The sequence below is a fragment of the Lissotriton helveticus genome, chromosome 5_1, assembly GCF_964261635.1.
Source record: "Lissotriton helveticus chromosome 5_1, aLisHel1.1, whole genome shotgun sequence".
Taxonomy (NCBI): Eukaryota; Metazoa; Chordata; class Amphibia; order Caudata; family Salamandridae; genus Lissotriton; species Lissotriton helveticus.
In genome coordinates this window covers 1,668,263,552-1,668,277,138 of record NC_136065.1, presented here as the reverse complement: position 1 = coordinate 1,668,277,138, position 13,587 = coordinate 1,668,263,552, and the positions used below count along the sequence as shown (strand labels likewise).

At 51.4% G+C, this 13,587-nt stretch overlaps 1 protein-coding gene across 1 annotated transcript in view; it reads left to right on the top strand.

Moving 5' to 3' along the window:
- The window catches only part of CDH24 (cadherin 24), a 799,438-nt gene that overhangs the window by 382,625 nt on the left and 403,226 nt on the right, over positions 1-13,587 (top strand). The window contains exon 4 of the mRNA XM_078644893.1: positions 7,863-8,341. Within this exon, the coding sequence (XP_078501019.1) occupies positions 8,123-8,341 (219 nt within the window). The 5' untranslated portion in view covers positions 7,863-8,122. The remainder of the gene's footprint in view (positions 1-7,862; positions 8,342-13,587) is intronic.

Genomic DNA, 13,587 nt, shown 5'->3' with positions numbered 1-13,587 from the left:
CGTTGTAAAAAACGCGTTGTAACGGTACGCGTGGTAATATCACGCGTTGTACCATCATACATCCGGTCAACAGCCCATGTTTTTTGGAGCTCTGGTTTTGTCTCCCTTATTCAGAATATCCGTTGCCTGGGCTACGGTTGATGCGATTTCCAATCATCCAGAGGTTAAACTCTTGGAGGCATTTTGATGTGGGTGGGTATCAGTAGGTTGAGTTTTGTATACTCTGAAGATAATTCTAGTGTTGTCTGTCTCACTGCAGCATGATATGCAGAAGGAGCGGACGAGGGATCGGTTGTGTCATGAAAGTATTGGATAGCGGAGGTAGTGTGGTGCCCTATTAGACTCAGCTTGTAAATAGGCTCCTTTTCAAGCACTTGTGTGACATCTCTGCAACGTCAATGCTTGTCGTAAGATGTCTTGAGACATACAAGTTACAGGGGCGGCTCTAGGCTCATGGCAGCCCTGGGCAGGGAGCGTAGTTAAGGGGCCCCGGAAGAGGGGATCAGGGCGAGGCGGAGCCCTCCAGAGCTCTGGAAGGTGTTTTAATAAAACGTCCAGAAAAGGCGTTAGATGACCAGTAACTGCGGCTGCGGCAGCTCCTACCCTTCCGAATTCGTCTCAGAACGATAAAATTTAGGAGGAGGAGGTAATTGTGACACACAACATGAGGGACTGGCACAGACGGCTACAGTGCCAGGGCCATGACAGGGGCACCGGACCCACAGCCCCCCCCATAGAGAAAGCATCAGTGGCCTCTTTGCCCGGAAACATTCATATCGATACCATATCGAATATGGTGTCTTACGCGTGGTGGATGGCCACGTCCGTTGCGGAAACTGCATAGCCGCCTCGTGCTCATGATACAAGCATTTAACTTTTACCAACTCTCCGTAATGGCTGGTCATGGAGTGCCAGTCGGGGCTCAACGTGAAAGGCTGGCTGTGGCCTAAAATACCGCCTCGTGCTCATGATACAAGGATTTAACTTTTGCCAACTCTCTGTAATGGTTGGTCATGGAGTGCCAGTCGGGATTCAACGTGAAAGGCTGGGTGTGGCCTAAAATACGTGCGGCTACTCAAAATTATTACTGGTACTGGCAAAGGTTACAATGGCTAGGTAGGGGCGACATGATTTAAACCAAACGCGGAGCGTGCTTGCGTTTCATAATTGCTGGCAATGGTTACACAGTCAAACATGGTCATTGTATGCGTGGAAGGGGCCTCCTGAGTTAGAGAAAGTTCCCTGCCTGGCAAAGGTTTACAAAAATGGGCACATGCTGTTGCGGTATTATTTAAAGGCAGGGGGCAAACGCCTCCTGATAAATGAGAGAGGTGGGGGCGGTAGGTCATCGTCTAATCCTCAGACGGGACACGCAGGGTATCGTGCAGGAAAAAGAATCGGTAAAAAGCCGGTTCAGCTATAGGTGTGTGCCTTGTCTGGCGCAGCGTAGGACAAATGAAGAATTGGGTATCGAGCAGCAAGCTTGTTTACCTTACAATGCCAGCCGTAGCTCAGGATTTAGAAAACGCCAGTGCCGGTTGAGGAGCCGAAATATAATTGGTGTGTGCGCTAGGACGCATGAACGTGCAACGTCATAATTTCTCACACTTAGGCAGAGTCATCACAATGTCTCACTCTCTCTAGATTCTGAGGGTCTCCTCGGGGCGCAAATACCTGCCTTGCAGGAGTGGATTTCTGAGGGCCTGAAGTGATGTCTCACTCTCGACAGATGCTGAGGGTCTCCTCTGGGTGCAGATACCTGCCTCACTGGAGTGGATGTCTGAGGGCCCGAAGTGATGTCTCACTCAGTCTCTATAGACGCTGAGGGGCTCATTCTACCTTCTTGGTGTTAACTGCATCTGGTAGATACTGCTTTTCTCTATTTATTTGGCTGTGTAAAACACACTTATGAAACTTGGAATTTCTCTGAGTTAGTGCATGAGCTGCAGACAATACAGCCTTGGAAGAGGGAGAGGCAATCACTGTTCACCGTTTCTGAGCTGTACCTTCAGTAACTCGGAGAGATTCCCAGTTAAATGGGTGTGATTTTGACAGTGCAAACATAAAAGCTGACTCTTAGCTCTGCTCTGAGGGATAGCACCTATACATGATACAGCCTCGGGCAGGGTTGGAGTGGGATCAAAAATTGACCTGAGCACCCTAAAAAAAAAGGTGGCCCACATTTGCGTATTGTGTTTTTTCTCAAAACTCTGCTTCAGTGTTTCAAGTGTTATAAAAAGGAGGAGGGGTTCTATAAAAGAGGCTTGTTTTCTTAACTTCACTGAGATTAAAAAACAATGCACTTGTTGCCAGGACTCTGCACGGATTGGTTCACAATGGTGACCAACACTTGAACATAAGTGAGGCCACTTCTGCTCAGGCATCCTGCCCCTGCTCACTCTGCATACATTAATGGCCCGGGCCAGCCACTGGTGTAATGAAACTTGAGGGATCCCCCCTGTAACGTACATGGTGGGCTCCCTCCCTCCGGACCAGACTCTAGGAGCTCTCAGGCCAGGGGCTCCTGCCCTTGGATAGTGCCGGAGGGAGCCGCCCAGAGTTAACCCCCCCCCCCACACAGCAGGGGGCTGCGGAGCTTATGCTACGCCACTAGGCACACAGAGAGACTGGGAGTGACACCTCTGGCCCGTTGATAAAAGGGAAGTAACAGGTGCCCATCTGCACCCAGAAAGGGCGCTCATGCCCCCACTGGGCCGGTGACGGGATCTGAACTGCACAGAAATAGACCATAGTGGCCACCACGCTAAAAAAGCATCTTACAGGTGCAACTCGGAAACAGGCCCATTGCCCGAGTGCCCGCCTCACCAATCTGGCCCTGGGATTTGGGAGCAAATGGTTCAGGCCCACAGAAAGGTGGACCTGGTGAAAACCATGGGGGTAAAAAAGCCACTCCACTAGAGGAGCATATCGAATGAGGCCCCATGTTCCTCACCACATCATTTTCTTCGCCCTCTCAACCTTAGCATGATTACTAGTGTTTGGTATTTGCATGTTGGTGATCTGACCTTGAGGTGTTTCTCAGGTGTCATGGGTGTTCGCTGCTGCTGGGTCCTGCCTCTCCGCTGCACCTGTCAGGTTGTGCGCTGCTGCTGGTGCTGGGGCATCCAGTCCTGCAGCAGTGGGCCCTGCGTCACCCCTGCACCTGTCAGGTTGTGTGCTGCTGCTGGTGCTGGGGCGTCCAGTCCTGTACCAATGGACTCTGCCTCTCCGCGGCACCTGTCAGGTTTGCGCTGTTGCTCGTTGCTGGTGCCATGGCGTTCAGTCCTGTAGCAGTAGACCTGCCTCTCCGCTGCACCTGTCAGGTTGTGAGTTGCTGCTGGTGCTAGTTCTGGGGCGTCAGTCCTGCAGCAATGGACTTTGCCTCTCCCCTGCACCTGTCAGGTTGTGCGCTGCTGCTGGTGCTGGGGCGTCCAGTCCTGTAGCAGTGGACTCTGCCTCTCATCAGCACCTGTCAGGTTGTGCGCTGCTGCTGGTGCTGGGGTGTCCAGTCCTGTAGCAGTGGACTCTGCCTCTCATCATCACCTGTCAGTTTGGGCGCTGCTGTTGGTGCTGCTGCTGGTGCTGGGCGTCAGTCCTGTAGCAGTGGACTCTGCCTCTCATCAGCACCTGTCAGGTTGTGCGCTGCTGCTGGTGCTGGGGCGTCAGTCCTGTAGCAGTGGACCCTGCCTCACCCCTGCACCTGTCAGGTTGTGCGCTGCTGCTGGTGGTGCTGCTGGTGCTGGGCGTCAGTCCTGCAGCAGTGGACCCTGCCTCACCCCTGCACCTGTCAGGTTGTGCGCTGCTGCTGGTGGTGCTGCTGGTGCTGGGCGTCAGTCCTGCAGCAGTGGACCCTGACTCACCCCTGCACCTGTCAGGTTGTGCGCTGCTGCTGCTGCTGCTGGTGCTGGGCGTCAGTCCTGCAGCAGTGGACCTGCCTCACCCCTGCACCTGTCAGGTTGTGCGCTGCTGCTGGTGCTGGGGCATCAGTCCTGCAGCAGTGGGCCCTGCTTCTCAGCCGCACCTATCCGGTTGTGCGCTGCTGCTGGTGCTGGTCCTGGGGCGTCCAGTCCTGTAGCAGGGGGGACCTGCCTCTCAGCAGCACCTGTCAGGTTGTGCGCTGCTGCTGGTGCTGGTTCTGGGGCGTCCAGTCCTGCAGCAGTGGACCTGCCTCTCAGCAGCACCTGTCAGGTTGTGCGCTGCTGCTGGTGCTGGTCCTGGGGCGTCCAGTCCTGTAGCAGTGGACCTGCCTCACCCCTGCACCTGTCAGGTTGTGCGCTGCTGCTGCTGCTGCTGGTGGTGCTGGGCGTCAGTCCTGCAGCAGTGGACCTGCCTCACCCTTGCACCTTTCAGGTTGTGAGCTGCTGCTGGGGCTGGGCGTCAGTCCTGCAGCAGTGGACCCTGCCTCTCAGCAGCACCTGTCAGGTTGTGCGCTGCTGCTGGTGCTGGGCATCAGTCCTGCAGCAGTGGACCCTGCCTCACCCCTGCACCTGTCAGGTTGTGAGCTGCTGCTGGTGCTGGGCGTCAGTCCTGCAGCAGTAGACCCTGCCTCTCAGCAGCACCTGTCAGGTTGTGCGCTGCTGCTGGTGCTGGGCGTCAGTCCTGCAGCAGTGGACCCTGCCTCACCCCTGCACCTGTCAGGTTGTGAGCTGCTGCTGGTGCTGGGCGTCAGTCCTGCAGCAGTAGACCCTGCCTCACCCCTGCACCTGTCAGGTTGTGCGCTGCTGCTGGTCCTGGGGCGTCCAGTCCTGCAGCAGTGGACCCTGCGTCACCCCTGCACCTGTCAGGTTGTGAGCTGCTGCTGGTGCTGGGCGTCAGTCCTGCAGCAGTAGCCCCTGCCTCACCCCTGCACCTGTCAGGTTGTGCGCTGCTGCTGCTGGTCCTGGGACGTCCAGTCCTGCAGCAGTGGACCCTGCCTCACCCCTGCACCTGTCAGGTTGTGCGCTGCTGCTGCTGCTGCTGCTGCTGGTGCTGGTGCTGGGAATCCAGTCCTGTAGCAGTGGACCTGCCTCTCAGCAGCACCTGTCAGGTTGTGCGATGCTGCTGCTGGTGCTGGTGCTGGGCATCAGTCCTGTAGCAGTGGACCTGCCTCACCCCTGCACCTGTCAGGTTGTGCGCTGCTGCTGGTGCAGGGCGTCAGTCATGTAGCAGTGGACCCTGCCTCACCCCTGCCCCTGTCAGGTTGTGCGCTGCTGCTGCTGGTGGTGCTGCTGCTGGTGCTGGGCGTCAGTCCTGCAGCAGCGGACCCTGCCTCTCAGCAGCACCTGTCAGGTTGTGCGCTGCTGCTGCTGCTGCTGGTGCTGGGCTTCAGACCTGCAGCAGCGGACCCTGCCTCTCAGCAGCACCTGTCAGTTTGTGCGCTGCAGCTGCTGGTGCTGCTGCTGGTGCTGGGCGTCAGTCCTGCAGCAGTGGACCTGCCTCACCCCTGCACCTGTCAGGTTGTGCGCTGCTGCTGGTGCTGCTGGTGCTGGGGCGTCAGTCCTGCAGCAGTAGACCCTGCCTCTCAGCAGCGCCTGTCAGGGTTGTCAGCTGTTGTAGGCAAAGGCAGTAGATTGGGTGCGCTCTCTTCAGATCTCCGTCTCTGCTGAGCACGAGTTGCAGATCTGTCACGGTGCCGCTGATGGGTGCCGGCGCTGGGTGCTATCAGATCCCAGGACTGGGACTGATGCTTTGTTTACATTGTATTTTAAAATCTTCTCGCTTGGGATTCACAGCGCACTTGCAGATTCTGTCAATTAGTGGCAGCGGGTGCTGGTTTCAGAGGCGCATCAGTGAGTGAGCGCAGGGTTTGTTCTCTCTGTACTCTCCTCTGGGTGGGCCCGGACCGCCCGGCTGTCGATCGCGGATTTCTATGAATTGTCTGTAACGTGTCCTGGGCCCCTCTGCGGTGCATCTCAAACACACCCCTCCTGCCGCTCTCCCATCTGCACGTGCTTCCGCCTTTCTTTATCATGCCTGTCAGGTTCCCTCTCAGGCTGCCTCCTGCAAGGCAGCTTTGCCTGCGAGGGATGTTCTTCTGTGTGTTTCCTCCTCTGGGCTTTGGCTCCTTGGGCTTTCCGTACAATGTCTGTAATGGCTCCCTGGGGCTTCCTCCAGAGTTTTCGTAATGCTTCCGCAGGACTTCCTCTAAGGATTGGAATGTTGTGTAGGGCGTTTTTCTCACAAGTCTCTGTAATGTCTCCTTAGGGCTTTGACTCCTTGGGCTAACCGTACAATATCTGTAATGGCCAGTGCTTTAAATGGGCCGGTACTGTCCGGTGTAGAGTACCGGCACCTTCTAATTTTGAGAGGGAGAGTACCGGCACTGCTCAAGAGAAATGCTATACTTTTAATTGGAGAGTACTGGCATTTTTCAGAAACAAGCATGTACTGTGGTACAGAGTACCTGCCTTCTATTTTTCCATTTCAAGCACTGGTAATGTCTCCTTAGGGCTTTGACTCCTTGGGGTTTCTGTAATACCTCTGTAATGGCTCCTTAGGGCTTTGACTCCTTGGGCTTTCCGTACAACGTCTGTAATGGCTCCCTGGGGCTTCCTCCTGAGTTTTTGTAATGCTTCTGCAGGACTTCCTGTAAGGATTGAAATGTTGTGTAGGGCGTTTTTCTCACAAGTCTCTGTAATGTCTCCTTAGGGCTTTAACTCCTAAGTCTTTCTGTAATACCTCTGTAATGGCTCCTTAGGGCTTTGACTCCTTGGGGTTTCTGTAATACCTCTGTAATGGCTCCTTAGGGCTTTGACTCCCAGGGCTTTCTGTAATACCTCTGTAATGGCTCCTTAGGGCTTTGACTCCTTGGGCTTTCCGTACAACGTCTGTAATGGCTCCCTGGGGCTTCCTCCTGAGTTTTTGTAATGCTTCTGCAGGACTTCCTGTAAGGATTGAAATGTTGTGTAGGGTGTTTTTCTCACAAGTCTCTGTAATGTCTCCTTAGGGCTTTAACTCCTAAGTCTTTCTGTAATACCTCTGTAATGGCTCCTTAGGGCTTTGACTCCTTGGGCTTTCTGTAATACCTCTGTAATGGCTCCTTAGGGCTCCTTAGGGCTTTGACTCCTTGGGGTTTCTGTAATACCTCTGTAATGGCTCCTTAGGGCTTTAACTCCTAAGTCTTTCTGTAATACCTCTGTAATGGCTCCTTAGGGCTTTGACTCCTTGGGGTTTCTGTAATACCTCTGTAATGGCTCCTTAGGGCTTTAACTCCTAAGTCTTTCTGTAATACCTCTGTAATGGCTCCTTAGGACTTTGACTCCTTGGGCTTTCGGTACAAGGTCTGTAATGGCTCCTTAGGGCTTTGACTCCTTGGGGTTTCTGTAATACCTCTGTAATGGCTCCTTAGGGCTTTAACTCCTAAGTCTTTCTGTAATACCTCTGTAATGGCTCCTTAGGGCTTTAACTCCTAAGTCTTTCTGTAATACCTCTGTAATGGCTCCTTAGGACTTTGACTCCTTGGGCTTTCGGTACAAGGTCTGTAATGGCTCCCTGGGGCTTCCTCCTGAGTTTTGGTAATGTTTCCGCAGGACTTCCTCTAAGGATTGGAATGTTCTGTAGGGCGTTTTTCTCACAAGTCTCTGTAATGGCTCATTGGGGCTTTGACTCCTTGGGTTTTCTGTAATACCTCTGTAATGTCTCCTTAGGGCTTTAACTCCTAAGTCTTTCTGTAATACCTCTGTAATGGTTCCTTAGGGCTTTGGATCCAAGTGCTTTCTGTACTATGTCTGTAATGGCTCCTCATTGCTTTCTCCTGAGTTTTTGTAATGCTTCCGCAGGACTTCCTCTTATGCCTGGAATGTTTCCGTAGTACAAGTCTCTGTAATGGCTCCTGAGGGCCTTCTCCTGTGTGTGTGTAATGGTTTCTTCTTTTGTCGTTGCAGGTAGACATTACTCTCCTTGTACTGCTGAACACCAATGGGACAAAGTCCACAGCCAGCTCTAGGCATCCCATAACCTTCAATCGTCCTTGGACTTCCCCTCCTTCCCAGAAACCCCATGGAACTCAAGAAGGACCCACACGAACCAGTCTCTTCCAATGAGGGGGCGCACCACACTCTACAAAACTAAGCCGAGCCAGCATCCCTTCTCAGCAGCCGAGCCCCAGCCGTACTCCAGGACTGGGGAGACGTGAGGCCGCCACATGCCGCTGCCTTTCCTCCACCTCCTGCTCGTCTGGCTCAGTGGGTGTGGCTGTCTCAGCGACCCTCACTCGCCTCCACCACCCATGGCAGAGAAGTCGCCGGGGACCGGGGCCCCGCCATCCCTGGAGCCGCTGCCAAGGTCTAAGAGAAGCTGGGTTTGGAACCAGTTCTTTGTGATCGAGGAGTACGCTGGCCCAGAACCCGTCCTCATTGGCAAGGTAAGTTCCAACGAGGAGCCCCGCAGTCTGGCCGCATAAACTTAAAGCCGCATTGATCTTTACGGATAGAGAGATGTGGCCATATCAATGCTGGCCAAGTTAGCCACACAACCAAAACTTTAACCAGACTCTTAACTAAATCAAACCTTACTTTTATGTCTATATTTATTTGTGTGACATATGATGTGCATGTTATGAAGTGAATAGCCTCAGGGCCGGTCTTTCTCTATTCATTTCATCTTCATCTGAAGCTTTGGTGGTTTGTGGTTCTCCTGAAGGAGAGGCGCATCGGAGGAATCCTATATTCGTGAGCTAGATCCTGCACAGCCTGTGGGCATATGCAGAGACGCGTCTCCTGCCCCTGCCTATGTGCCTTGAGGAAGATGTAGGTTTGTTTGGTGGAGCAGCAGTTGACCTACTAAGACATCCCTCCAACCAGGAACAGTCTCTGATGACCATGGCTGCCAGACAACGGGACCAGTAGTTCTATAATTTCTTTTATGCCTTTGGGTTTTAGCGCTAGGGAGAAGGGTCCAGGGAGCTTGGCACAGTCTGATGATGAAGTACAAGCCTTCAGGTGGTGGGAATGTGTGGGGTGTGACAGTTTGCAGAAATAGAGCCGTGAAAATGCATACGTGAGAAGTCTTACTTGATGGGGTTCAAGATGTTGGGGTCCACCTATGCTTTGGACTGACATTTGAATAGGAGATGAATATATGTGCATGCTGTTTAATGCCTAATCCCTGACTATGCTGATAATGTTGCCCTCCAATGACTGGATAATGATGGTGCTTGACACACTTAGTGCTTGCACACCGGGGTACCCAAACGAGGCAGACCAACTGGCTGGCTGTGAGAATAAGCTCCAGTTAGGTCTTATTAAGGATATAGAAGCTGGGGCCTATTCGCATCATACTTAGCCTCTTCGGTGCGGAAGACGGCTGGGGGGCGTCCGTTTTCCACACGCGTGGAATTCTCCTGCACAGCGGGAGAATTAGTGCCGCAGGGAAGCGGTTCAGCCCAGTGCAATGATAGTAATCGGTGATGAGGAGCTTCAGGAGAGCGTTTGTGAATGACTTTTTGTGGCTCTTCCCTGTGCACGTTTGAACTATTAGGCTGGAGTAGCAGATAGTGTGACATGTCATGCTGGAAGTCAACTAATTGATGGTTAAGGACATGTGGTATAAGAATATGCAAGGAGGGTGGCAAGAGGACATGTCAGATGGGTGGAGCAGAATGACTTGGGGGCAGGAACAGGGCCTTTGACCAGTGAAAAGGAGGATCGGAAATTGGTCCTTAAGTTCCAAAGGTACTTAGTGGGCACAAGGTGGTTATACTTCATGTGGTGCATAGGTGACTTCTGCTATCATAGGCGCTCAGCTAGCATTTTAGTCCATATAACGCTTGTTTGTGGCCTAGCTGCCTTGGGCTGTTGATTAGTGTCTCTGAACAGTACTGATGTCAATGGTCAGTAGGCTTCAATAGTAGTGGTATCAATAACAAATAACCAAATACTCAGATTTGTATAGGGTGGCTATACACCCATGAGGGTCTCTAGGCACTGTTCCTAGGCACAGGGGAGTTAAGAGATTTGTCACAGGATGTTGAGCCGACGCTGAGTTACAAACCTGGGTCCCCAGCTTCAAAAATGGCCGCTTTGGCCGTTATGCCACACCCTCTCCTATCAATTCCTATTTGAGCTCTATGTGTTGTCCTGGTGGGCTCAATGGTTATATCCTCAATGACCAATGTCTGCATTCATGGTATCTTAGTGATCAGTGGGCCTCATTGGTGATGGTTGTTTTGCCATTGATCAGACCCCCCAGGATATAGCGGCATGGAATAGCAAATTTAGCGGCACAAAAATGGAAATTTAGCGGCACAAATATGGAAATTTAGCGGCAATTTTGCGGCATTTTATGTGGCCATTTTTCCTACAACAAACACAGATATCTTATTGTTTTTTAGTTATTTAACAACATGAAGCTATGTATATTTGGTTTCTTTACAATGTAGACACTTTGGGGCAGATTTACAAGCCCCTTGCGCTGCTTTTACGCCGCCGTTGCGTCACTTTTGTGACGCAGCGGCGGCGCAAAAGATGCACCATGGTGCGGGGTATTTACTACGTGACGCATCTCCCAGATGCGTCACGTTGCAAAGCCCTGCGCCAGAAGAGGCGTACCATTGCAGGTCAGTTTGTGTCTTGCAATAGCCTTAGAGCTGGGTGTCACTGTACCTGCTGCACTAATGATGGCTATACCTATGGCCCTTTTATTAGTAAGCACGTTAAATAGTACAGTGTATTTTGAGCACAACCTGATATCCCACCGGATGCCCGTTCGACAGACCTAACCACTAGAGAAAGAGCAGTCAAAACCGCCAAGTGGTCACTTGTTACACAGTAGCGAACTGCATGTTGGTACTTGTAGTTTCGTTGCAAAATGTCAGCCTGCAAATCGTCTCCGATTTAAAAGCGGGGACTGGTTGAAGTTGACACCCATGACATGGGGCCACTTGACGCCCGTGTTAAATTTCTCGCCTCTAGGATTTTTCCCATGGCTCACTCCCAGGGGGAAATGGTCTGCAATAGGTGAGCTCAACCCTCAGACTTCATCCCTTGTCCAGCGCGCCTCTGCAGATACCCCGTCCCGTGTGCGCCTCAGCTCTCTCGGCTGAGTGGTTCTGTCTGTTTATCTTGAGGGACAGACATCTCTGCACGGCGCTCCGTCTCCAAGCCAGCGAATAGGGTGACCAACTGGCATTGGTGCAAATTCAGGACGGTGAGTGTAAAAATTCAGGACAAAGGGTCAAAATTCAGGACACAAATTCAGGACAGGAGCTCAAAATTCAGGACAAACCTTCAGGACAATAGGTACGTTTTACAGACACATCAGAGGTCGCGCAATAGTATATAAGTAAGCCCAGCCATTTCCAAACATATTCAACCGTTTGCAAACCTATCCATCATGTATCCTTCCATCTATCATTTCTTTCATCCATCCCTTCATCCATCCCCTCATCCATCCTTTCACTCATCTCCATTATCCATCCACCCTTTCACCCTATCCATCTGTACACTTATCCATCCACTCTTCATCCCATCCATCCATTCACTCATCCATTCAGCCATTTACCCTTTCACCAATCCAGCCATCCTTTCACTTACTAATCCTTCCACCCATCCACTATTTTAGTCATCCATCCTCCCTTTCTCTCTCCATCGACCCTTTCACTTAGCCATCCTTCCTTCCATCCATCCTTTCACCCACCCATCATCCATCCATCCATCCATCCATCTGTCCTTCCCCTCATCATCCATCCTTCCCCTCATCACCCATCCATCCTTTGCCCTCATCATCCATCCATCCATCTACCCACCCACTCTTCATCCATCCATCCTTCCCCTCATCATCCATCCATCCTTCCCCTCATCATCCATCCATCCTTTCACCCACCCCCTCATCATCCATCCATTCCCTCATCATCCATCCACCCTTCCCCTCATCATCCATCCTTTCACCCACCCCCTCATCAAACATCCATCCATCCATCCCCTCATCATCCATCCATCCATCCTTCCCCTCATCATCCATCCTTCCCCTCATCATCCATCCATCCTTTCACCCACCCATCCATCCTTCCCCTCATCCATCCATCCTTCCCCTCCATCCATCCATCCATCTCCTCATTCATCATCCTTCCCCTCATCCATCTTTCCCCTCATCCATCATCCAGCTACCCTTCCACCCATACATCCAACTATTTAAATTTTCTCTCCATCCTTCCCCTCTCATCAATCCATCCATCCTCTCTCATTATCCATTTATTCAATCTTTCATTCATCCATTCACCCCATATCCTGGAGTACTGAAAGGTGCCATTGCTTGTTTGCCTTCTATGGCCTGTAGTCCTTTTTTTAAATCGGAAAATTGATACTCTGCTAATTCTTTAATCTATAGAATAAAACCATGATTTCATAGTATGCTCATACAGAGCCCAGCGTTTTTGCACTAAACTTCAGCTTTAAGGAGAAGCTTGCTACGATCCAATGCTAAAAATCGTACATGGATGGAGCACTTAGTGCAACATCTTTAAAGCAAGGTCAGACATTTTGCTAATACAATTCACATTAGAGTAGAAGTGCAAGCACATAGACAGTTCCGGGTGTGCATGCTGCAGATAATCTCTCAGCAATGCAAGATTCGAGTTAAAAAAATATATATTAACAGATTTAAGGTAGCGTGTCTTTTGTTTTCAATTTAAATTGTTCTCCGTTTCTTTCCCAAATTGACTTGCTGACTGTGTTTAAAAACAATTTGCCAGGTCAGTAAATGAGCCTTCTCACAGGCCTAAGACTCGAAGTTCCTATTCCTGTCACTGCAAACCCTTTCACATTACACTCGAAGGAGAACTGCTCTGTCCGATCCCTGCTCCATCCTCTGTGACAACAACCCATCCCCCCTCCCCTCCTGTTGATGTGCAAGGTGAGGGCTCCCATTGTCATTCTTGTGGGCCAGGAAGAGGTGCGAACGAGCGCAGTCCCGGGCAGCTCTGAATGACAAAGAGCCTAGACCTTCACACTGCCAGCTGCAGCCGAGCTGCTTTAACCCTCTGACCCCAGTGTCTGTAGATCATCTACAGGTGTGGGGCAACCGGTGCATGTCTTTGGATAAAGCAGACCCCCCAGGATATAGCGAAAAATGGCGCGATTTCTACAAAAATGCCGATTTCGCGGGCATTTTTGTAAAAATCGCGGCATTTTTTAAAAAGTGCCGATTTCGCGGCAAATCGCGAAATCGCGATATCCTGGAGGGTCTGATTGATAGCCAGTCTACAGTAGTGCCTGGTTTCCAAGGTAACAGTTTTCTTGATGAGCAGTGATGGAAAATTACCCTGGGGGCAATAGCTGTGCCAGTCTTTTTGTTCATTGGACCTCAGCGATGGTCTTAGTAACCAATCAAACCCAGTAGAGTTGTAGGATCTGCTCCGGATAACCAATGGATCTCAGTGTTGACGATGGGCTTGTTGACCAACAAACCTCTTTTCTCTGGTGATCATTAAACAGCATTTGTGGCCTCACGGGTCATTGCCTCTAAGTGGTGCTTAAACTAATCAGCCTTAGTGGTTACAGTAGCACTCATTAACGCTATATCTCAGCGGGACGGTTTCAATGGACTTATTCTGTTCTACTCAGGGGTTCTTGTTGAGCTCATGGCTACCCGGAATGGGCTTCCCAGTGCTAA